This window comes from Pygoscelis adeliae, unplaced genomic scaffold (genome assembly GCF_000699105.1).
Source record: "Pygoscelis adeliae isolate BGI_AS28 unplaced genomic scaffold, ASM69910v1 Scaffold552, whole genome shotgun sequence".
Taxonomy (NCBI): Eukaryota; Metazoa; Chordata; class Aves; order Sphenisciformes; family Spheniscidae; genus Pygoscelis; species Pygoscelis adeliae.
In genome coordinates, this window is record NW_008824229.1 from 507,593 (window position 1) to 530,799 (window position 23,207).

Genomic DNA, 23,207 nt, shown 5'->3' on the forward strand with positions numbered 1-23,207 from the left:
GGAAAGAGCACCCTTTTAAGAGTCTAAGCTTGTCTTACTCAGCTCACCCCAGGAGGCTTAAACTCCTTTGCATTTTCAGCAAAGTGGGGCTCTGACATTTCAAAGTAGCATCCTAGAAAAGGCAGAATTCTGTGTCCAACTCTTAATCTTAACAAGTGAAAATATTTACTTTTCATCAGTATAAAACTAAACACACTAGATAGAAAATGTACAGTTTCCCAGTGCCCTACAGCATAAAAGCAGTAATCAAAAGTATGCCAATTCCTAGATTACAGCTGAAACAGCAGCTTACAATGGAGATGAGCTAAGTGTAGAGACAATGAAGTATGTCACCTTGTTTTCATTCTTACCGAGAGATTTTTTTCAAACTTCTGGATTTGTCATTCTTTGAAGCTTTCAGAGGCAGAGAACTGGAATAGGCCGGGGAGAATAAGCATCAATCAGGAGAGGTTTGGGAGTAGGGGAGAAGCAGGAATTCAGGCAAATGAGGAGAAAAGAAATGAGAAACAAAAGAGAAAAGTAAAAATTATTTGAAAAAAGGTCATCAAGCACATGCATAGGATAATATAAGAAAACAAATAAGGAGGAAAATTGTCATGAGATTTTTCCAAAGTGTAGATGCAATTAAAAATGTCAATGCAATACTGAAAAAAAATGCAACTGAGATTGTTTCTCCCAATCATTTTCAAATAAAAGCACAATTACAAATACAGCACACACAACAAAAAGCTGAAAATAAATTCAGTGGTACTTAAATTAACTATAACTGATACCAAATGGAAGAACTGTAAATATATGAGGCTATACAAGAAAACAATGGCAAACAGTTTAGAATGAGCACCATGGGAAGGGGGATACAAATGAGTAGCATTCATTTTCTGGTACAATTAGCAATTTGCTGTCTGTTAATAAATAATGTGAATACAGATTTTTTTGCTGTTCAATTCTGGCCAGATTGCACCACTGAAAAAAAAAAAAAAAAAGACGACTGCAAAACAGGAGAGACAGGCTCTAAGGTTATATTGGAAGAAAAACTGTGGAAATAACCTTGGTAGTTATTTAGTGCAAATGCATTTTGTGGCACTGATATCCCAAGGTCCCTTAATTAACATTAAACATTATATTGAACATTAACACCATGATGCAATTTTCCACTTACATGATTTGATACCACATCCTGCTCTTTCTTATACCCATACTCTCATGTATAAAGTAATGGCAACAGCTGGAGTAACGCATGCCTGCAAACAGGTTCAACGGTACTTGCCAATCCAGTTAACTCTTACTGGAGAGAGTAAGCACCACCTTCAGCAGCTCTGAGGACACACAGACGATGGCGGCTTTGCCATAGTACTTTCTGGGAGCTAGCAGCAGGGGTGGCCACAGAGGGACCTGCACTGATCATCAGGTGAGTGTCACCTGCCATCACTGAAGCAGTGATTCCAACACAGCCAGTCAAAAAAGGAAATTAGAATTTGTAACAGGGAAAATCTGGACCTGCTGAAACTTCTGCCTTGGCCAGTCAGTCAGAAACGTTTGATTCATTTCCACAGTAAGTTAATTTGCATCTGGCATTAATAATGTTTTGTACTAGCACTTTAATACTCAAATTTTAATAAAATCATATGATGCCTGACCCAATAGATAATTAGTTTTAAATAAAGTAGATGACATCGACTTCAAACATTCCCAAAGAAACTCAAAATTGTTTATTTTAAGATGTATAAAAGAGCCGTAAGTTCACAGCATAACAAAGAAATTCCAACAAAATATCATTTCAAAACCTGCCTCCTCCAATTAAGGTCCTAATATCATGTTATAGTTCTTTGTTAAACATAACTTATTTTTATATACAGATCTGTAACCAGTCTATGTTTAGTGGTTTGAAATATTAGATGCAGCAGACATGCTAAAAGGCAGGTATTCAACTTTCCTAGGAGTCTGGACACTGACCAGAATAGTACTTTGTGCTGAACTCAGAAATAACATTCCAATTTACTGATTAGGATTCTATACATGCCATGTACATTCCGTGTACCGTCATACGGTTTCAATTTTCTTGTCATCTCTACAACATGTTATAGTAACCTCCACATTAAAAAATGACTACAGCAGCAATCCTGCCAGTTTCAGTTAATCCCTGAATACGATTGTGAAATGCCAAAAAAAAAAAAAAAAATCAAAACTATGCTTTTCAGCTTCATCAGAGGAAAAGATTTCCTACAAGATCATGCAACATTTATTCAAGTTTCGGCTTCTTACACCATTGTCCCTGACACGTAGTGTTGCATAACAAAAAACATGCAGGAATGGAATGCAATGCAGCAGAAAATAAAGAAAGATGGGAAATCTCCCAGGAACCCATGAGAGTAAAAGAGCAGAAAAGGATTCAACTACCGCAAAAGAGGATCCAGTTGCTATGTGAATTCAGGGACCATGCAGGACCACGCTGCGCAGAACAGTGGAGGGTGAGAAGGACTGCCTCCAGCCAGACTCAGAAAACACACACCCAGAAGAAAGACCAGTCAGGCAAGGAGACACCATCTTAACAGTCCCACTTTTCAACTTGCACGAGCAGCCTTGGCTCTACTGAACAGCTAAAACCAGAGGTTCTCAAACTCTTTGGAAAAGGAGCTTGATTCTGTAACTGGCCTTGCAAAGATGCAATACCTTTGGAGCAAACATACACCTGTAGGTATAAGCTGTTTGGCACTAGGTTTTTAAGGGCATCTCTAAGACGGTACTACTGAAGAGATGAGAGGCCACTTTCTTGTGGTTTCTCCCACAGATGCGCTAACCAGACTTGGTTCTTCTCTTTGAGCTTGGGAATATTCTGACACATTAAGGGAATGAGCCACAGCTTTTCTCTTTACTTGAGGAGTGCCGGCTTATTCCTTCTCTTTTTCTTTCCTTATTCTAAAAGGCAGGAGTCATGTTCTATATTCCTCTTGAATTAAGGACCATTTGGAGGCATGTCTACTATACAGACCAACAGACTCAGACAGGCCGATTCCCTGTGTGACCTTACACCTAAACTGACAGACAGCTGATGTTATTGCTCTTTATTTTTTAAATCACCAGAAGGAACGGCACCAAAAAATATTCACATAATTACTTTCATAATCTAGATCCCCTGTAGCAGTTATCTATCACTCTAAGTGCATTTTACACAACACACTGCAGGAATGATTTCAGCCATCCATTATAAAATTTTATTACCTAAAATTGCTTTTTATTGATATCATATGTGATTAAATGATAGATGATGAACAACACAGTGATATAGCCAATCACTGTGTATTTCACTCTATTTACTGTTTCACAATTGTTTCCAAGAAGCAAACTACAAGCTTCATGTCATATATTTTATAGCAAGTTGTGGAAAATTTAAAAATATTCTCCACTTCTTACTAATTATGGCTCCATCATTCATTTTTGGTGCATGGGCTCTCCACAATACCTATCAACACTGTATTTCAGTAATGTTTTATGCTAATTAAAATTATGCTAAGGATGGCCTTAGTTTAGATTTTTTGGATAAATTAATTTTCAGTGCGCAGACCAATTCTGGGAAACTGTCTAATTTACAGCATATTAATTTTAGCACATTTTCTTTTCCATCTACAGGTCTTAAATTTTAAAATGTCAATATCCAAATAATTCTAGATGGTTGGGAAGGGAAGGGACCAGATCCTCAGGTGAGAAAGAACTGCTGTCATGCCATTAAAGACACCAATTTGCATTTGTTTAAAAGGTTACCTGTTAATAGGTTGGTAAATCTGCCTTTTTGGTTGCCAGCACGTAAGTCTCAGTGAAGTCAATAAGTTATAGAGAAGATGGCCTACAGCTCTGCGGTTTTAAAAGCATATTTCATTAATTGTACTACAACTGTTCTCTGGATTATTACTGCTGAATTTATTAATTTAATTTCCTTAATGCTCTTTTCTCTGATTTGCATGGTAAAAATTGATTAGCTCTAAGCACTAGCACAAACTCTTGTGTTTTGGTTTTAAGTTATAAAGGCATAAAAATATCACTATCACTCAAAAAACTTAGCTTGCTGCTATTTTATCTTTTAAAGTGGTGTTTGCTTCAGTCATGCAAGCTTAGATGAGAATTAAAATAGAAATGGATAAAAATCTCATCTTCACAACTCAAACTCCAGAATCCAGGCTATGGAAATTTTAATATTGCTGTCTGTCGTCCACCTATCCAATATACAGAGATACACATGGGCTCCCTGGGCAGATTAGATACTGTTCTCAGATACAGGTATAAGCCCAGCATGACTCCACTCACTTCGCTGCAGTTGTTCCAGATTTATACTGGTGTTACAGAGAACAACATGCTAGCCAGAAATATGTCATTGTGATTTTATGGTCAGTTAGCTGTGACATTTACTCACATATCATGAGTGGGATTGCAAAGACACCCTTCCCTCCCCACTTACAATTTACAGAAAACCAATCCAGGAGCTACACAAGGGGAAGTGAAAGAAAAACTAGGAGATCTGGGAGCAGGGATACTCACGCCAGGGCCAGTAGCAGTAATTCAACTGTGTAGTGTCTCAACTGGCACACAACTGAAGAACAGAACCCAAGACAGAGACAACAAGCCTAAACATAAAAGCTTCTGCTCTTGCTCTATTATGTAACAAATCAAGGAGATTGCAAGGGATCTTATTACTCCTCCACAGCCCTGTGAAATGAGGGACTGACTGTGTTTCAGGGCAATGAATCTTTCCTTTTCACTCCTTCCTCTTTCCCACCTCTGCCCCTTGATAAGGTCAAGTCCTTAAAGACCTGGGCAATTGTATTTTAAGTAATCCAGACTCAACTGTGGAAATTACTCAGACTTTGTTGAGGAAAAGCTTTCATCGTTTTCACTGAAAGTTTCTGGAAATAATGAACACCTTGGTGCTAACTAATGACATCAAGTCTGGCCTGTAAAAAGCTTTTCTTGGAGAGACCTGCAATGTAAAACCACAAACACATCTGTGTAACTATCAGTGATGGCAATGGCTGGAGAACACACAGACAGGGTGACAGAACTGTGGCTCTGGCTTAAACACTATGGTGCTAGGAACCATTAACATAAATTGTGAGGCAGAAAGTTTATTTCAAAGCAACTGTTGCTTAGGGTTACCTTCTTTTATTGTTCAGACTAGCGTGAGCCATCACGAATGTCTGGATTTCAGTCGCTTCCTTCACTGGCACTATATTGTCTGATGACAGGTTCCCTTCTTGTTGTTTGGGCTGTCCACACACTTTATCAACCTGTATGAAAGGAAGGGAAAGGAAAACTGGGTTTGAATGGAGAAACTGATTTACAATCGCCCAAAGGTCAGCTTGTTCCTTGTGGTCGGTGTTTATTGCAAGAGAAGGTGTCTGGGGGAGAGAAAGACAGGATTCTTCTTTCCAGCACCTGGAAACTAGTCCCCCGCATAAGAATGACCAAATTAAGAGGCAGGACAAAGAGCACTGCTACCGGAAAGCCAACAGTCATGGATTTGTCACTGTATACCTGGACTATAGCACACCTGGAAACAGGCTGAAATAGTGACTGATGGAAGTGTTGCCAAACCAAACTTTTATTTAGAAACATTCCTGCAGTTTGGAGGTACACAGATTTTTGGTGGAACATCTGCCCTGTGTATAGACAGTAGAGTCCATCTGGTGTTTGAAGGAGCTTGTAATCAGAAGACAACCGAGTCTTCCAGCCTTTAACTAGACAATGTTCCCTTAAAACAAGGAAATGAGCAAAAGAAGTCAGCGTCAACAAGTCACTGTCCATAAAGTCTTTTCTTGGACAAAACAGAATAAAAACAGAATTTCCGTCCCTGGGAAATCACCAGTACCTTGGATCCTGGATTCGGAAGACTAACATCGCTCAGCCATTTGCCCTTGTTGCCCTTCCTGAAGCCTCTCATAGAGGATTTAATACAAGACCAGGAGAAAGCAAGCTTGTGTTTATCCTTTGTGCACTTGTGGATCTGACACTGCTCCTGCATCCTGCCACATTTATTTGCTGTAACAGCTTTAAGTGACAATAGTAAGACAAACCTCTTCCCTTTCTAATCCACAAATAAGTAAACTGTAATGTTTTCACCTACACTTAAATCCTCAAGCAAACACGAAAAGGAGACAAAGGAAATCCTACTGTGGGCATGGTACTACCAGAGATCTTAATCACACAGAATCCATCATCTCACACAGCACTGAATTTGGTATCCCTTCTTCAGTTTTCATTATAACCAGGGTGAGATGGATTCTTGCTGGTCTGTGCATTTTACTGCATCTTTAAAACATTTACTGAGTCACAACTGCCTATCTGCTGAATATTTCAGACCACAGACAACTTCAAGTAATTTTCTCTGCCCCTTTGCACCACTATGTTGTATATGTCAGTGCAAGTACAGGACAATTTTCTCTACCTTAGCCCATTTCCTCCAGGAAAACTACTGCTATGTAAAGCTACGATATTTTCCTCTAAAAAAACAGGCCAATCAAACATGAAAAGTTGGAAGCTCTATAGGCATGACACTTAACATCAACTTTAGTTGTATGAGTTGCAGCCTGGTCCAGTATAATATGCTGTGAAGAACCTAAAATTGTAGCAATTAAATGCAAACATACTGGATTAATCCTGACATACCTCCAGCAGTCAGAGCGGGAGCCAGCTGCCTCACTCAACACCATGCACTGTGTATATTGTTCTGGTCTCACCAGGGACTAGCATGGCATTGCTTTAAAACACAACTTTGTGAAATAAAATATTCTATTTCAGTCCTTTCTAAACTTCTGAAAAGAAAAAAAAAAAAACCAACACTCTATGCAAATGAAAATATAAAGCAAAAATGCCTTTTGAACCTTTTAGAGCTGGACAGAGAATATAACACAGCTGGACGACATTCCTGGGCAGGATGCTCTCTCCCGTGCCCCAGGTTTCCAAGGTCTCCTACAGCATATGCAGACCCAAATTCCCAGCATAGGCTTCTGCAAAATCCATCTTAGATTACATCATGTCACGAAAGTTCATGTCTTCAAGTTACATACACCTCAAATCTAGTCACTATGGATTTAAGACAGTTTTAACCAACTAACACCAGAATGGTTTGGAAAAAGCAATGTGGTTCTCATTTACATAAGCAATGAAGAATTCGAAGTTTTTTGTTTTTTTCTGTGAGAAGTTTCAAAGAGATTTAGAGTCATCACTTTTGTTGCAAATCAATAGTTTAAACATTCAAAGGAAAATACTCACTTTGTTTTGATTTGTATTTTTGATACCATAGAAATAAAATTACTCTTTAAATTGCAAAAGTTTCAGTATTTTCTATGCCAAACCTTAACTTTGGGGTTTTCTTTTTAACCAGCAATAACAGTTTCCTGCATATCAAGCAAAACCACAGTATTTTAAGGAGAAAATATTTCTCAGCGGAAAATTTTAACCAGTTCTATGCCATTAAAAAGTAATTCATTAAATGAAAGGGCAAATCACATTCACAGTTTTTTTGTCATGTGGGCCTTTTAGTGCCTTTCTTCTCATTAATATCTAAGAAACACTAGCAATGCTCGATAATTTAAACTAGTGCACAGATATTTTAATTTGAAGTGAGATTAACAAGATGGAAGATACAATAATGATATATTATTTGTAATAACAGTAGCTCTTAAATGTCTCAGCTGAGATCCGGACTGCGTTTTACTAGGAAGAAAAAAAATAGTGTAAGCAGTCCCTGTCAGACAGCATTTGACACTTAAAGGAACAAAAAATCATGGGAAACTGGTGCAGAGGCACAAAGTGACTTCTCCAGTGTCACAGCAGAGGCCCATGGCAGACCACAGCTCGCTGTGTGTGCAGTCAATGCCCTGGCCTCCTTGTGCAGCTCAGCCCAACAGCCCTCAGCCCAGACCCAGCTCCCCACGCTGGTTCCACCTGTGCTGCAGGGGCCTGGGCAGCTCCAGCAGGGCCAAGCTGGCAGCTCATCAGCCCTCTTTTCTTCCCACCCCTTCCAGCATGAAGTTTCTTCAAGGTTAGAGTGGATCACCAAATGTTCTTCCTTCCCAACCTCTTCGGGGCAGCAAGGATGGAGGGTTTACCCCCACCACTGCTCTAGCAGTGTGTACAGGTGGTTCAAAAACTTATGCCCATGAAGGTGGGAGTACCCTACATCTTTGGATGCAAAGACCAAACTCCCTCCCAAGAGATTGTCTCCCATGGCTCTTGAGTTATCCTTATTGGGCATATTTGTTTCAGATTTTGGATGAGTTAAACAAATCTGATTTTTTTTTTTTTTTCTCATGCGGACTAACTTTGACATCTCACTGAAATGTGTATTTTTCTGCAAAAAAATAAGAGAAAAGGCTGAATTCTACTAGCTAATTTTGGCAGTCACAAAGTTGGTGGCAAGAATGAGAACACTCACGTGCAGAAAACCATCTTAAACTTCCAGCTTGGACATCTATGAAAAATGAGTTAATGCTGTGTAAATTAAAAAGTATGAAGCATGCCATTAAAAAAAAAATTGTTTTCTGGAAATGCAACATCTGGAATCTACTGCTACAAATTACCTGTCTGTTAACAACAGTAAGAACATGGAGGGTTTCCTTCCCATCCTAAGGGCATCAGACAACTGCACTGTCAGTTTAACTCAGAGCTCATAAATCAAGACTCACCACCCAAAGGAAAAATAGCATTACTAAAAATGGTGACTGGGATTTTAAAGATTTATTTCCTTTCATGTGTGACTTACTGCTTCCAAGTTATCTCTTAAACTGAAAGTGTAGACTAAGTGATCTATTTATTTATCTTTAAAGAGAAGCTAACATTCCTCTACTGACACCGGACATAGAAATTGACACAATAACAAAAAATAACATATTATGAAAGGCAAGAGAACTGCAAAACATTAGCTGCAAAGAACTGGAGATACTTGTGATAAAATTTAACAAAAATTAGTAGAAATAGAAAATCCATTGTTCTTCTCCTAAATTCAATTTTTAGTACTCAGAATAATCAGGAATCAACATAAAGAATGACTAAGCTCATTTATTTCTTTGATTTTTAAACTTAAAAATAAGCCTGCCAATCTTAAATTACAAACTGACAGAAAATCATCCCTTATTGACTATAATAACACCAAGGTCGTTCCTCTTGTCTCTTTGATGATATTTCATCAAGTCTGCCTTCTAATAGTGAACACCTATAGCTGAAAACTAGTATTCCTCATACATCATTATCTTCTGAATTATCAATACTGTCTCACAATTCTATACACTTTTCTTTGGATTGAAGCTTTTTTACTTATACATCAATGATTCTTCTTAAATATCTATCTAACAACCATAGCCACATTTCTTCTCCTGTGAACCTTCCTCTGTAATGAAATACAGTCATATATATATGGATTATTTGACCTCCTACTATTTGTTCTTTAAAAGAATGACTATTTACAATTACTGCAAAGGCTTAACAAAATAAATTGAAAAAATCTCATCCAAAATCTTTTGAACTCTTGCAGCTTGAGCAACCTTAAACACTGAGGTCATATTTAATATACCTAATATAATCAAACAAGAGAAAAATGTCATGCCCTTCTGGATACCAAAAGAATCTTATCTCTCTAAAACAGGAGACCTTTTCAGTAGTTCAGAGCAGTAATTTTCTTTGATTTTGTAATGAGAAGCTTAGTATTTTAAAATACATTATTTTTCTAGTGATTGGGCTTTGAGTTATTATTAGAATGCTGACACATTTTCCAGCAGTTTCGCCCCCCCACCACAATCTGTAACCCAATTCAGCTCTGCGAAAACCCAGCATCTGGGTGAACACCTCTGATAAATTACACCCCTCAACCCAGGTTTCCTGATGGCTGTGTAGGTGTCAGCAGTCATACCCCACAACACACGTGACACAAACGCATTTCAAACCAGAATTGGAATTTGCTGGTTCCCACTGCCAAGTTTGAAGTGAGGGAAGCAAGAAACACTGAGTTATGGGGAAATCAGGTTTGAATTTTTAGACTTGCACGTTCACCATGAGATCTCATTTCCTTTGGGTCAGACATACCCTTATCACTTGATTACCGATGGCACAAGACACCAGCAGATATCTTGCTTATCATTTTCTGTTGACCAAGCCATCAACCAAAGTTCATTATGTAAATACAGAATCCTCTCCTTTGGAGTGGCTGTCACCTATTACTATAGTATTGTTGCAAAATGCTCATTTCCAATGCTCAAAAGATGAGTGGGATCACATTTGATAAAATGTAAGCCAGGGTTTATTGCTCATTGCCACTGTCTATAGCTTATTGAACAAAATCTTACACTCAATGAAGAGGCAATAGCTGAGAGAATAAGAAAGATCATTAGGACAAGAGAGGAAATACCTTTGATTTTGCCTTCTTTTAAGTATTCTCTCTCTTGCGGAATATGTTACCTATTACAAATGCAGTATTTTGCCGGTAGCAAAGTTCAGCAATACATAAACAAACTATGGGATTATTAGTTCATTTTCCTACAGGATATGTTGTACTTCACTTGGGAGGGGAGCATTCTCCCTCTCTCTCATCTTGAACCTATTGGACAGTTTAATGTAAATTAATCTCCCACAAATCTTCTGCAAACTGGCAGTTAGAGAAGTTGACCGTTACCAGATACTAGAGATTCCACCAAGGAGAGTGGCATTATGAATTCCCCAGGGGCAAAAAAACCTTCTGTCAGAATTGACACTTACTTAGACATCAAAGAATCCAGCCACGGAATTTAAATCCATAAGAAATGAGGCTCCCTGTGTTCTCTGCTGCCTCTGGAAATACCTGGCTTTAATCAAGTGATCTGAATTACAGTAATATTTCTAGGTTCAGTTTTGGAATCAAGATATAAATGTGCCAGAAATAAACAACGAAGTCCTGTCAAAGGAAGAGCTCACGTTCTGAGGAAACAACAAGAAACGATAAGCATATCCTGAAAAGTGACGGACAAATACAGAGATACTGAGATACAGATCATCCTGATATTTTTATGAAACATCTGGGCTCCTGTTACTCTTAGGCATATCTCTCAATCTTCCTTAAAAAAACAAACAAACAAGTCTTGTCTTAGCAAGATGCAGAAGTAATGGACCACTATTTAACGTAGCTGACACAGATTAATTGATGCTGAAATCTATTTTCAGTTCCCCAACTTAACCCCACCTATTTCAATGATCTTATATGCTTTGGCGTGCTACTGTTCTGCACCCAAAGCTGGGGAAACTCTGCCCCCTGTACAAGTGCACAGGGATGAGGCACTTCAACAACCAAACTCTGATAATATCTTCTTGCTTCTCCCTAACTGCAAGAGAAGGTCTGTCACAGGGGCTAATGCTGAAAGGGCCTCCTGTCTCAGACAGGTTTGGAAACAGTAACTATAAAAAATTTGGATGTCAGCTTACAGAGTTGTTTGACAACAAGTTATTTAGAGTCATAGAATCATTTAGGTTGGAAAAGACCTTTAAGATCATCAAGTCCAACTGTTTAGAGTCTCAAAAAGCTGGAACTTGAAATCAATAAATCCAGAAAGCTCTAATAAATTTACTGGCTAAAAATGTGGGCTATAAACTTTAGGCAGCCATTTCAAGGCCAAGGAAGGATTAAAGAAAACCGGAGACCAGTTATACTTCAGCCACATAACAGAGTTGCTAGAGCAACATTTGCCCAGAACAGGAACGAAGCTGCCACGCTAGTACAGAACAGGCAGATGCAAATCACAAAGATGAAGTGATTTCTAGGTCTTTTGACTGGAGAACATGTATCCTTATAAAAGGTCACAAATTGTAATGTCTTCCTTAAGGAAACGCTTGGTTATTGCTTCTTCTTTAATGAGCAGTAGCCAAAAAGATCTCAGAGGACTTCCCTAACTGCATGGTAGGTTCAACCAGCTCAGGAGTTGGACGAGTAGCATGTATGCAGTCCCAAGCACCACATTCCAGACTCAGAAATGCATTGCCACTTTACAGGTATACATATAAAGAGGGTTATATGGGGAAAAGTAGAATTAATTAGTCATAGGGATTTTCAATATCACATAGCATGTGAACTCACACAAGCTTCAAGTCAAAAAGGGGCAGGTTTCAAGCATATAAAATTTATAGGAGAATAATTTACACGGCTGCAATCAACAACTTCTTACATATTTCTAACGGTCCAACCTGAGGTATTACAAGGCCAAGCAGTACTCCTGGATGCCTTTATAAAAAATGTTACTTAAAGACTCTGTTCATCTATTCAACAATTCATCTTTCTTCCTTTTTAACTAAGAAGGTCAAGTTTCCAGGCTACTAGATATATTGAGAAAGATGAGCGTTCAGCAAATGTGGAGTAGCAGTAGTATTCTGCAAACAGCCCTGAAATTGGTTCTTGAAAAGAGAAAATTAAGTGCTGGGTTAGGAGGTTTTGTGCTTGTGTGAATTGACATTGTTGTCTTTCGTAGATTCTGTCTGTGGCAGAAGAGACATCCTTTCAGGCATCAACACTGGGCGCACATACAAAGGTCAAATTCTGCAGCAGCTACTCAAATGAATCAAATTTTACAAGGCCTTCTCCCAAATTAAAAATGCAGATGATGAGCAACAAGAATTTGGTGCCTTATTCTACAACATCCTTAAGAAAGAGTGGTTAGATCATCTGTACTGAGCCAAGCAACTGGGCATGCCATGAAGCCTGCATCTGAATGCATACATACAGGTTTTGTTCACTGGGATAGTAGTTGAGGATTTCTGGAAAAACATAAAGTAAGGGAATACTTTACATGATATCAGATATTTCAAGAATTCCATACAGCTTATAGCTAACAAATTTTCACTGTAAATTACAATGATGTTCTTTTCTGCTCTCACTGGCTTTTAAAACTGCATACACTGGTGAGGATATCAAACTACCTACAGTTTATCTCCACGTACAAAATCTTTTAAGCACACATAAGTCAACAACTTTGCCTATTTTGTTAGGAGTTTTTAAAACATTTTTCTTCAAATTGTATATATATTTACCCAGCTGAAAAGAGAAGTGGTGATCATTTAGAAAGCCAAAACAAAATACTAACAGCACCTGAGAGGTAATAACAGCTCCCCTACTCCTCCACAATACCCCCAAGATTCAGTACTAATCTTTCCTGACAGTCAGCCTTTGTTAGTTGTGACATTTGTCCTTAGATATTGACAACCTAGAAAGGTTAAGCTCAATTTTATAATTAATTACAATAAGCTAGTATGGAAGGAAAATTCCATTGGGAATCAATCCAAGTGAGTCACTTTAAAAGCTCTCAGAAAAATTAGGTAACTTTAAAGATACCATAAGATGAAAATCAATTAAAATATTTTATTCAAATTTCCCTTTTACCACTTTTCAAATTAATTACAGTATATCAAAATGGTATTGCATGTTATGTGTTTATTATTTATTCCCATTCTTAGTGAAAGCAATTATCAAAATATTACTGGAATTTCTTTTATCACTGCAAGCTTAAAATGTAACTAAGAAAAACCCTTCATAGTTTGTTCTTCAAAGGTTCAATAGCAAAGTACAAAAAGTAGCGGAGAAAGATCATACATCTTACAAACACACACACATATATACATACACAAAAAAAAAGGAAAACATACATATCCTTTTAGGGCTTCCCCTACTATGCAAGTGTTGTAGACTAAACACCAAACTGCTGCAGTTACCACTGCAGATAGAAGTTCCTAGCACAGACTGGTTCCCAGTGCAAAGGCAGTACCACCACCATCACCAACTGGCCCCAGTGCCTGCTGCTGTCCCCTCCCCAGCAGCAAGGGCTAGCACCACCCAATGGTGATATTCCTTAGCCCTCTGCAGTCAAAGCAGCCAAGCATCAGTATCAGGGTTCAGGTGACCTAGTAAGGCTCATTTTGAGCTGACCCAGTTAGAGATAGCTCCACCACTGATTGCGATGAGGGCTGACAACCTCTAGCAGCAGGGGACTGACAAGCAGAAGGGATCATACCCATGATTCAGGCAGATCACCAGCTGGCACAGGCAAAAGAACATCTTTCCTTAGACTCAGGTACCTCCCTAGATATCTTTAGTCAAAAAACAAGCGTGTCACTCTTCAATTTGCTTTAAGACACATTAGAAGATAGTCACATAAGGAGCTATAAATAAGCCATTTTTTTCTCAAGTTAACTTTAGCAATGTTGATCTGTACCTTACTTCTTGATGATGCCCAAGAGCTCTCTGAGACAAGATTGGGACCCTTTTCACTAAATGCAGCTAGTTTGATCACCACCCCAACATCACCAGTCCCATTGGTTATAGTGAGTTTCAGCTGCCTGGCAGCAGAATTCACAAGATGGCCCAATGACAAAATGAATCAACATGAAGGGGAGGCTACTGAAAGAGGGAGTGTTTCTCCCTAAACAGCATCTCCTTTTGGTATTTCCAAAGACGACTGGGTAGAACAGACCATTAGTCTGACCCAGCTGGAGTCTTATGTTCCTCTATACATAGTTATTGCAATCATAATTACAACAGAATTGCAGGAATGATTTTGAATAACTGGCCAAGTTGACTGCAAACGATTATACTTCATATATGAAGAAATAAAAATCTGTAATTAATTACTAGGAACCTGAGCCAGACCTGATCCATGGATAACCTAATTCTCTGACCATGCAATTCAGCTTCATTTTTGAGTTTAACACTTTCATAGGTGGGCATCACCACTCAGGTATTTAGGCACAAGCCCAGACAACCAAAACAATCATTCCAGCAGGCTTTTTGATATAATCACTCTAAACACAGCTTTCAACTGAAGTGTTTTGTCTCCAGTCTTTATGTAATGCAAACAGAATTGTTTCTTACTAGTTTTCATCTGTCTGGCATTATGTAGTATATCCAAAAGAAGGCAATGAACAGTAACACAGAACAAGATTCATTTTTGCTTACTCCATGACTTACACTGATTCAGTGTCGGTAAAATATTACATTAATTAGATATCTAATTATGCAAATAAACTACATAACTGTTTGTGCTACAGGCTCTCAGATAATTTGAAATGCTTCTCAAAGCCATTCTGTATTCTATGTGGGTCCCTCGTTCCTCTGCAGGGTGCTTGAAAGCACGGTTGCATGAGATGGGGACAAGGCCCAGGGTGGTGAAGGGACAGGCAGAATGCTCACACAGAAGAGAAGGGACCTCAGGCTCACAGGCTTGACAGCTCCTGGTCAAAATCTCCCGTTTCTCTGCAGGTAGATATATCCTAAGAACCAAGTTTCAGGAAAAAAAATGCAGGAAATATTCCCTAAGTAAAGGAGTTTACTCCAAATCTGAGAAAAACTGCTTCTGTTACTTTAAACTGACATCTGAGTATGTTCAGGGGGATATTTACAGAGAAGAGAACATCCCTATTAGGGCTGGCTAATGCTGCAAATGTGATCCAGATTTTAAGATAGAAGAAGGGTCATGCATATCCTATATATTTAAGAGCACTGATGTACCTACCCTGAAAACATTTGCCAAAAATGGTAATCAAGAGCAGGAAAACACCAATTTTCAGCAAAATTTTTTAAGTCCTTCTAAGATATTTTTTTTTTCCCTGTTCATCATTACTACAAGCATTTAGTTGGATAGGCGAAATGCCTGAACTTTCTCTTCCAAAAGACATTATGAAAGTGACCTAACAAAAGTATGTTGGAAGTCAGCGGGCCATTATACATTCACATTGTCATATTAGCTGAAATAATGCTGCAAGTTCATCCAATCAGTAAATAAACATGTCAATAACAATGTCAAGACCTCCAAAGAAGGTCAGAATGACCTTCCATTTTGTATATAACAGGAATAGAATAATTGGAAAAGACTGGTAAACACATTCAATTCTTTTTTCATGAGATATGCGATTTCAATTATGATTTGCTGACAGTTGCTGTCAAAATCAACATGTTTTCTCATCCCTTTTTTTCTGAACACAAATACGTAATTTTAGATGACACTGAAACTTGAGTAATTATTCAAGACCTGTAGCAATAGTATGTAGCACAATTATCAGGGACAGCAGCAGCCACCCTTGTTTAAAATATTTAGAAGACATTTTTCACGTTGAGACAAGTACATTCATTACATTTATAAGCAAATTCTAAGACATCTCTCCTGTCTCCTAAAGAAATCACTTCTAATGCAGTAGTGATGTGTTGCTTATAGCAGGTACCAAAATAGCTGGTTTCTCCCTTTACCTTAGGACCTCGGGCAGATGTTATTAGAAGTTTTACCATCAAAGAGGACTGGGAGCCTGCACAGAGTGCAAAACCCTAGCTTCTCCTGGGGGCCTGATTCATAACATCTATTGGGACAGGCCTCACTGGCATCAACAGGCTTTTGGTTTCTAAACATGTGCGGCAGGCAGACTCCGACCTTGTATACTTGGTGAAAGGAAGGATGCTTTGAGGATTTACTACAGTGATTGATTGATTAATATGGATCTATTTAGGACTATTAAACCATTAATGTCATTTTACCGGTTGAGTATTTCTGCAGCTGAAACTAGATGAAGATACTAAATCTGCAAGTTTAAGTCCAAACTGCAGATCAGACCTCTAATATTGTACCTTTGAATTTCATCAAGACAGAGATCTTTCTAGCAAGACATTAAGGGCAATTTATTTACTAGTATATGCATCCTGTTTTCAACTTATGAGTCAAGGGCCAACTGATAAATAAAGGAAACACAGCCTCAAGAAAGCACCGTCTTAAACTGCCTGCTCTCTGCAGAATTCATTTTTACTATGCTCAGAGTGCTGGAATGGTACCATTATGGCAGTTTGGTGTTAGGGAAGAGGGACAGTATGAAAACAGAGCTGAAAACAAGGAATAAAGATGCTTATAACAGATCCAAGACCATGACTCTTCATTTATGCTTGTCAGGCCTTTTTCATTCCAAACTTCGTTTCTGAGCCATGCTTTGTTAATACAAAAGCAACAGAAGGATCCACTTAAAACTGTTATATCTAGCCAAGAAGTCTTGCCATTATTTCTTAGTCTAGAAACCATTTCCTCACTGATGGCACACTGAAATTTCTGAGATCCGTTCATGTACTTGTCTGACCCATTTCTGATGAAGTTCTGCAACAAGAGCAAACAAAAAATAGCCTTTCTTTTGGTTTGAAATTTCTTAGGCTTTGTATAAAATCTCAGAGAAATCATCCTAGAAAATATGAAGGAACTCAGACAGGATGTTTTTGAGCTGGAGAGTAGCGAAGACTTAACATTTTGACTTTTAAAACACATCATAATCCAAAATAAGTCTCCTTTTACAATGTTTGTAAAGATGACATTGGGTGTAGTCAACAGCGAGTTACACAGTCATTTCAATAAACTATGACTGCGTCCATTTAACAAAAACTAACCACCTTTTGCCAGTAACTGAATGGATACAAGTTACCAGCTCTGACAACATGCTGAATTAGTGTCAGCAATGCTGTCAAGAATCAATCATGCTTTATCAATCATGCAGTAAAGCAGCACATTACGTATCATATCACATAAAAAGCAGCACAGTGAACATGTGTGGAGCTTTAAAGCCCACCGAGTGTATGCAGAAAGCTGACACAAAATAGGAATTCTCAGCACAGAACCTGAATTTGCACGGAAAAGATGCCCCAAAAGGGCACAGGATTGGGTATCAGAACACTTTAATTGAGCCAGCAATATGCCCTAGGGGCAAAGGCTAATGGTATCCGGGACTACATTAGGACAAGTGGTGATCTTCCCTTCTATTCAGCACTGGCAAGGCCACACATGGAATACTGTGCCCAGTTCTGGGCACTAGGTGACCCTAGCAGGGGTTTGAGCAGGGGGTTGGACTAGATGACGTCCCAAGGTCTCTCCCAACCTTAACCAATCTGTCATTCCGCGAATTCACTTGTTCATTTCCTTTGTGACCTTAGGTAAGGGTAAACAACACCCTCCTCCTACACAAAAGACACTTAAGAGTAGAGAATTTAAAATTTGGATGTCCCTGCTGGACATGTGGATCCTTAATCGCAGCAAGAAATCTCAGAAAGGGACCCAAACCCAAACCAAGCAGGCACTCGAAGCAGGAGAAAACAACAGGTGTATACAAACCTCTACATTTTGTTGTATACAACAAGTGTATACAAACCTCTACATTTTTCCACTGTTCGAATACTATACTAAAGACTCATCTCACACCTGTTGAAGTCAACAATACAAGATTAAGATTCAGTGCTTTTGTTTGCTACATCTAAGAGGCACACAGGGCTTCCCTTCCTTATAGGACACTGAGTGCTTAAGACACTGTATAATGCCGAAATACCAGATAAAAATTGGAGGCAAGAGAAATACCAAGACCGATGGGACTTTGGTGTAGTAAAATTGCTATCATTTAATACACATTCTAAGCTCTTCAAAAGAAAAAGAAATTTGAATTTTAGGAGGGAAAATAACTCAGGTAAATTCAGATAGCTCATGAACAACAATCAAAAAAAACCAAAATGAAACAAAACACACTATCAAAAAGCACAGTAAGAGCTCCCCGTCAAAACTTGCCTACCTACTTGCAAACCGATAGCATAGCATTCATAGGATAATTATGTGCTCGGTGAGACTATTACACTTCTGGGAAGTATTCTGCTCACTTCTAGCTACAGTCCTGAGTGGCATTTATCAACACTGCAACTTTCCCATCTTACAGCCCTCACCTTACAGCAGGCAGTAACTCTTTTTTATTTTTATCCCCGTTTTTCAGACAAGGAGGATAAGGCAGAGAGATTAACAAATTTGAGAAAACCATGTAGGACAGGCTTGGACCTGACCAACTCCTGACAACCAATTTAGTTCTCTGACAATTAAATCACATTCTGAGTTCAAAAGCTCTGGCAAAGTGCCTGCATGATTAGATACTTGCCATGCCTATCTGAAACTTGTGGATTTGCAGAACTGGGCCACAAATCTCACAAGAGCATGGTCTCACAAACACATCCTAGTGGATCCAAGGCTGCCTCTGCAGATCCAAATGTGCAGACAATCCAGGCAAGATGCACCCAGTTAATGTCCAAGACCACCCAGCAGCCCAGCATAGCAACAGGAGCTGGCAATCATCAATGCAACCCAACTTATTGTTTAAGGCTGTAATTAAACTGCCCTGAATACACAAACTTGTTTCGCTCAATAATTGTTTTACTTGCCTAAAATAGGAACTAGAAGAAGCAGTTGATTTGAGCTATATGGTCTGTGCTCATCTGCTTTTCAAAACATGTACCAGAGTTTTTCATTAATAACATGCATTTCTTTACTTCCTTCAGTGCACTAGAGAAGAGTTTAATTTCCCTTTTTCTCCAGCCACAAGAAAGCACTACTGGCTCAAATCGAAGCTAAATTAAGCCACTGGTCCTTTCAATGCATATGCCAAGAGACAGTGCCCTCAAAAAGCAGGCCCACAACAATGTAAAACAAAGGAAAAGGAAAAAGTAATCCACTGTTTAGGTCGTTTAGCTTGAATCCCAATCTCTATTCCTTACTCTGCAGCCTGAGCTGGTGAACTGGCACTCCCAGTCAGATGGCACCAGGCTCACGTCTGTGGTGAGGGCAGATCTGTCAGGTCGCATGCCTCCGAGCATGGGACCTGCTCGGTTGCCCTCCCCTCATGCTCCCACAGCACAGCACCTGCATCTCACACATACATAGCACAGTGCTGCCACCCATATCTTGGTGCCCACAGCTCCGCTTTCTTCTTTTGACTTCCTTATTGAAGTAGGATCACTACAATATTGACCTAAAAAGCATCCAGCAAGGTTTTGATCTTGCAAATTCTGGGGTACATTCTCCCAAATTTAGCCAATAAATCAGCCAAAAGCTCAATTTTCAGCATCTACTGGGATAGAACCTGAAGCAAGAGCTTGGCAGACCTTGGTGAGGATAAAAGTCATCATCTGGTTGCAGGAAACAAACCAAAAGCTAGGGAATATATACCTACCTCAAATCATTTCATTACCACACAAAGAATCTACTGTAGTTACAATTTCATTTTCAATTTCAGACTCTTGCAAGGCAACATGACTAGATATAGGCAAGTAGCTTACTTATAAAATCTTGTAATCTCTCAGCAACGAATAATAGCGAGTAAAATATTAACCACAAAAAAATTATTTTCCATTTCTTTAATTCCAACATTTATTTCCTTATTGCCTTCTGCACAGTTTCTTTCTTGTCCAAAATGTGCGCCGAATTTCACACCTAACACCAATAGTTTCATTGATGTCAGCTCATCAGTCTACTTGGGGCCCAGCTTGGCCTGGTTTTGACCTAATTGGAACTGGATATTAAAATACGCTGAAAGCATCTTGAGTGTCCCATAAACATTATAATTTTCATTATTCATTATGCATACAGGATAAATATAATAAAAACTAGACTATAGCAACCAGCTGACTCAAAGTCCTTCAGCCACAGTTTATCAAATCAACAGCAGTAATCAACAGCAGTAAGAAAAATGTGATAATAGCAGACTGCTATTTGTTTACCTAAGCAAAAAGAGTTAAGTCCAACTTTTTTCTCATAGATAAGAGCTGACATGACAAAACCCATTACCATAATTGGACAGAGAAAGCGGACTGAACGATCATGGAGATAAAACTTTCCTGAATTCTAGATGTTTAAGTGAATCCTGAAGACTAAATCCTAGATGTCTTGGGTTGAGATTCCTTAATGTAAAAAATATAATTTGGGATGGGAAGGCAGTGCTATGTAGCATAAATTTTTTACTGCCTTTACCTGAAGTTGTCTACATGGGCATTGCTACTCTGAACTACACTATGGCATAGAATACTTGAGAAATACAGTGGGGCTTAAGTGCTTGATGAACTGGGTGAAGCACGAGAAGAGGACAGTGGTCCACAGGGTACAACAATCTCCCAGGAAAAAATAGACACAAAGGGCTTCTCTCATTTATAGTGTGGCCTTTCTGCTGCTTTGATCAGCTGCTGAAGAGACCTACATATACAACTTTAGTGTGACAAAACTTTCCAGAAAGGCCATAGCATGAATGGGAATCAGGACCAAAATCCTATCTTTTCTTACTATTAAAAAAAAAAATATTTAAAACCTCAGCAACCTAACAAAACACATGGGAGCTTAAAAAGTAAAACTGGCTTGTTTCTAAAACAGATCTTAATATAGTATGCCTGTAATAATGAAAAAGGGTAAATGAAAAGCATGCCGATTCCTGTTATTCTTTGAGTTAGACCATGCCCTTGGGTAGTATACGAAACCCCAGAAATGCAAAATATGAAAGTAATAAACATAAAATTGCTCAGAACTTGATAATGATCTCTGTGAAACAAAATCTGAGGATTTTTGGTAGGCTTTGATGATTCTGAACACGGAATTAAGCTGAATGTATTTTAAATTAAACTTAAAATAAAAACATCTGCTGGAAAACATGCATGACCAAATTCTTCATATGAACATGTGCTGCTTTTGGCTATTTTCTTTTAGATTTTAAAACTTCACTAGCATTCTGTATATTCAACTCCAATATGAAGCAAGGTACAGTAGCTACTGTTGGCATTCAGTTAAGCCAATCTAATTTTACAGATGTTTGTCTAACAACTCAGAACCACTGCTATTTCCACCAGTGAAGCATTATACCACCAAATACATTTATTCACTGTGATAGCTGCAATTTTATGTGCAATAGGGCATAAGAGATATACAGTCATCATTTAGGTTCATGAAGTTCACCCCACCGCTCTGCTGGCAACCCTCAAAGCCTAATCACATGGAAAAAAGAGACTGCTAATTAATTTTCCAAAGAGTTTATTTAAAAAAAAAAAACCAAAATGGATTCCTAACCAGAATTTTTCTATATGAAAAATAGTTACTAAAAAAAGATTTAGACTGCTTCAGAAACAGGGGAACAATACAGGAGAAAGACACAAAAGAAAAAATTACTTGGTTCACTGATACATATGAAAAACACTATCCCATCATGGCAAGCCAGAGGACAAACTTAACAAGATGTATAGAATACACTTCCACTTGTGATTGAATTACCAAACAAGATATCCATGTCGCAGTGGAAATGCCCTCCTATCTCAATTTTACAAGACTCTGTGGAAATTCAAGAGGGATACAAAACAGCGCATTCTGCAGCACTTTGAATTGAAAAAGCTTTCGTACTTGTGATGTTTTTGTAGAGATCAAAAAACTGTAAACCAAGTATATGTATAGTTCCCTTTGTACTTGGTAGGATGACAGCAAAAATGTAAGCAATTCATTTCATAGCGCATGTCTAAAAACAGTTGTCTGTCCCATATTCACTTAGCTTTAAAACCTGGAGATCTTAAAAAAATATCCTAGGTCCTAAAAAATTCATTCCTGTGAAATTGGTTCTCACTTTGTTTTAATCTCCTTGCAGTATCTTCATGTCTCAGAAAACTCTTTAGAGCAAAAAGACAGATGTTTTCATCAGCCTAAAAACTAAAGGCCCATTGCAAACCACTGCAAAAATAAGGCAATATTAACTACCTAAACACCAGAAAATATCAATTTTTAAAAAGCTACCCGTAAATCTGAAACATAATGAAATGTAGACAAAAAAAAACATTTCCATGGAACAATTTTATGCATTCTGGGAAAAAAACAAACCAAACCAAAAACCAACCCAGTCCCCATGCTAGACTATTGATAATGCCTCCCAGGACAAAGATAAGCTTTCACTGTTTTCTGCGAGGCATAATTCTCAAGGGTTTCATGTAACGAAGTTATGCATAAAACTGTCCATGACAGGCACGGCACATAATCATAGAATCATAGAATAGTTTGGGTTGGAAGGGACCTCTAAAGGTCACCTAGTCCAACCCCCCTGCCGTGGGCAGGGACATCTTTAACTAAATCAGGTTGCTCAGAGCCCCGTCCAACCTGACCTTGAATGTTTCCAGGGATGGGGCATCCACCACCTCTCTGGGCAACTTCTTCCAGTGTTTCACCACCCTCAGAATAAAAAATTTCTTCCTTCTATCTAGTCTAAATCTTAGGGAAGTGATAGTGCCCCTGTACTCAGCACTGGTGCGGCCGCACCTCGAATACTGTGTTCAGTTTTGGGCCCCTCACTACAAGAAGGATGTTGAGGTGTTGGAACGAGTCCAGAGAAGGGCAACGAGGCTGGTGAGGGGTCTGGAGAACAAG

The 23,207-nt window shown here is 38.6% G+C and overlaps 1 protein-coding gene across 2 annotated transcripts in view; it reads right to left on the bottom strand.

Moving 5' to 3' along the window:
- Positions 1-23,207, bottom strand: part of LOC103926019 (glypican-5-like) — a 405,545-nt gene that overhangs the window by 276,535 nt on the left and 105,803 nt on the right. Inside the window, exons 4-5 of one of the 2 annotated variants that reach the window (XM_009334826.1) lie at positions 5,146-5,276; positions 351-410 (exon numbers count right to left, since the gene is read on the bottom strand). In XM_009334826.1, the coding sequence (XP_009333101.1) occupies positions 351-410; positions 5,146-5,276 (191 nt within the window). The remainder of the gene's footprint in view (positions 1-350; positions 411-5,145; positions 5,277-23,207) is intronic. The other variant, XM_009334827.1, reaches the window with a different exon arrangement.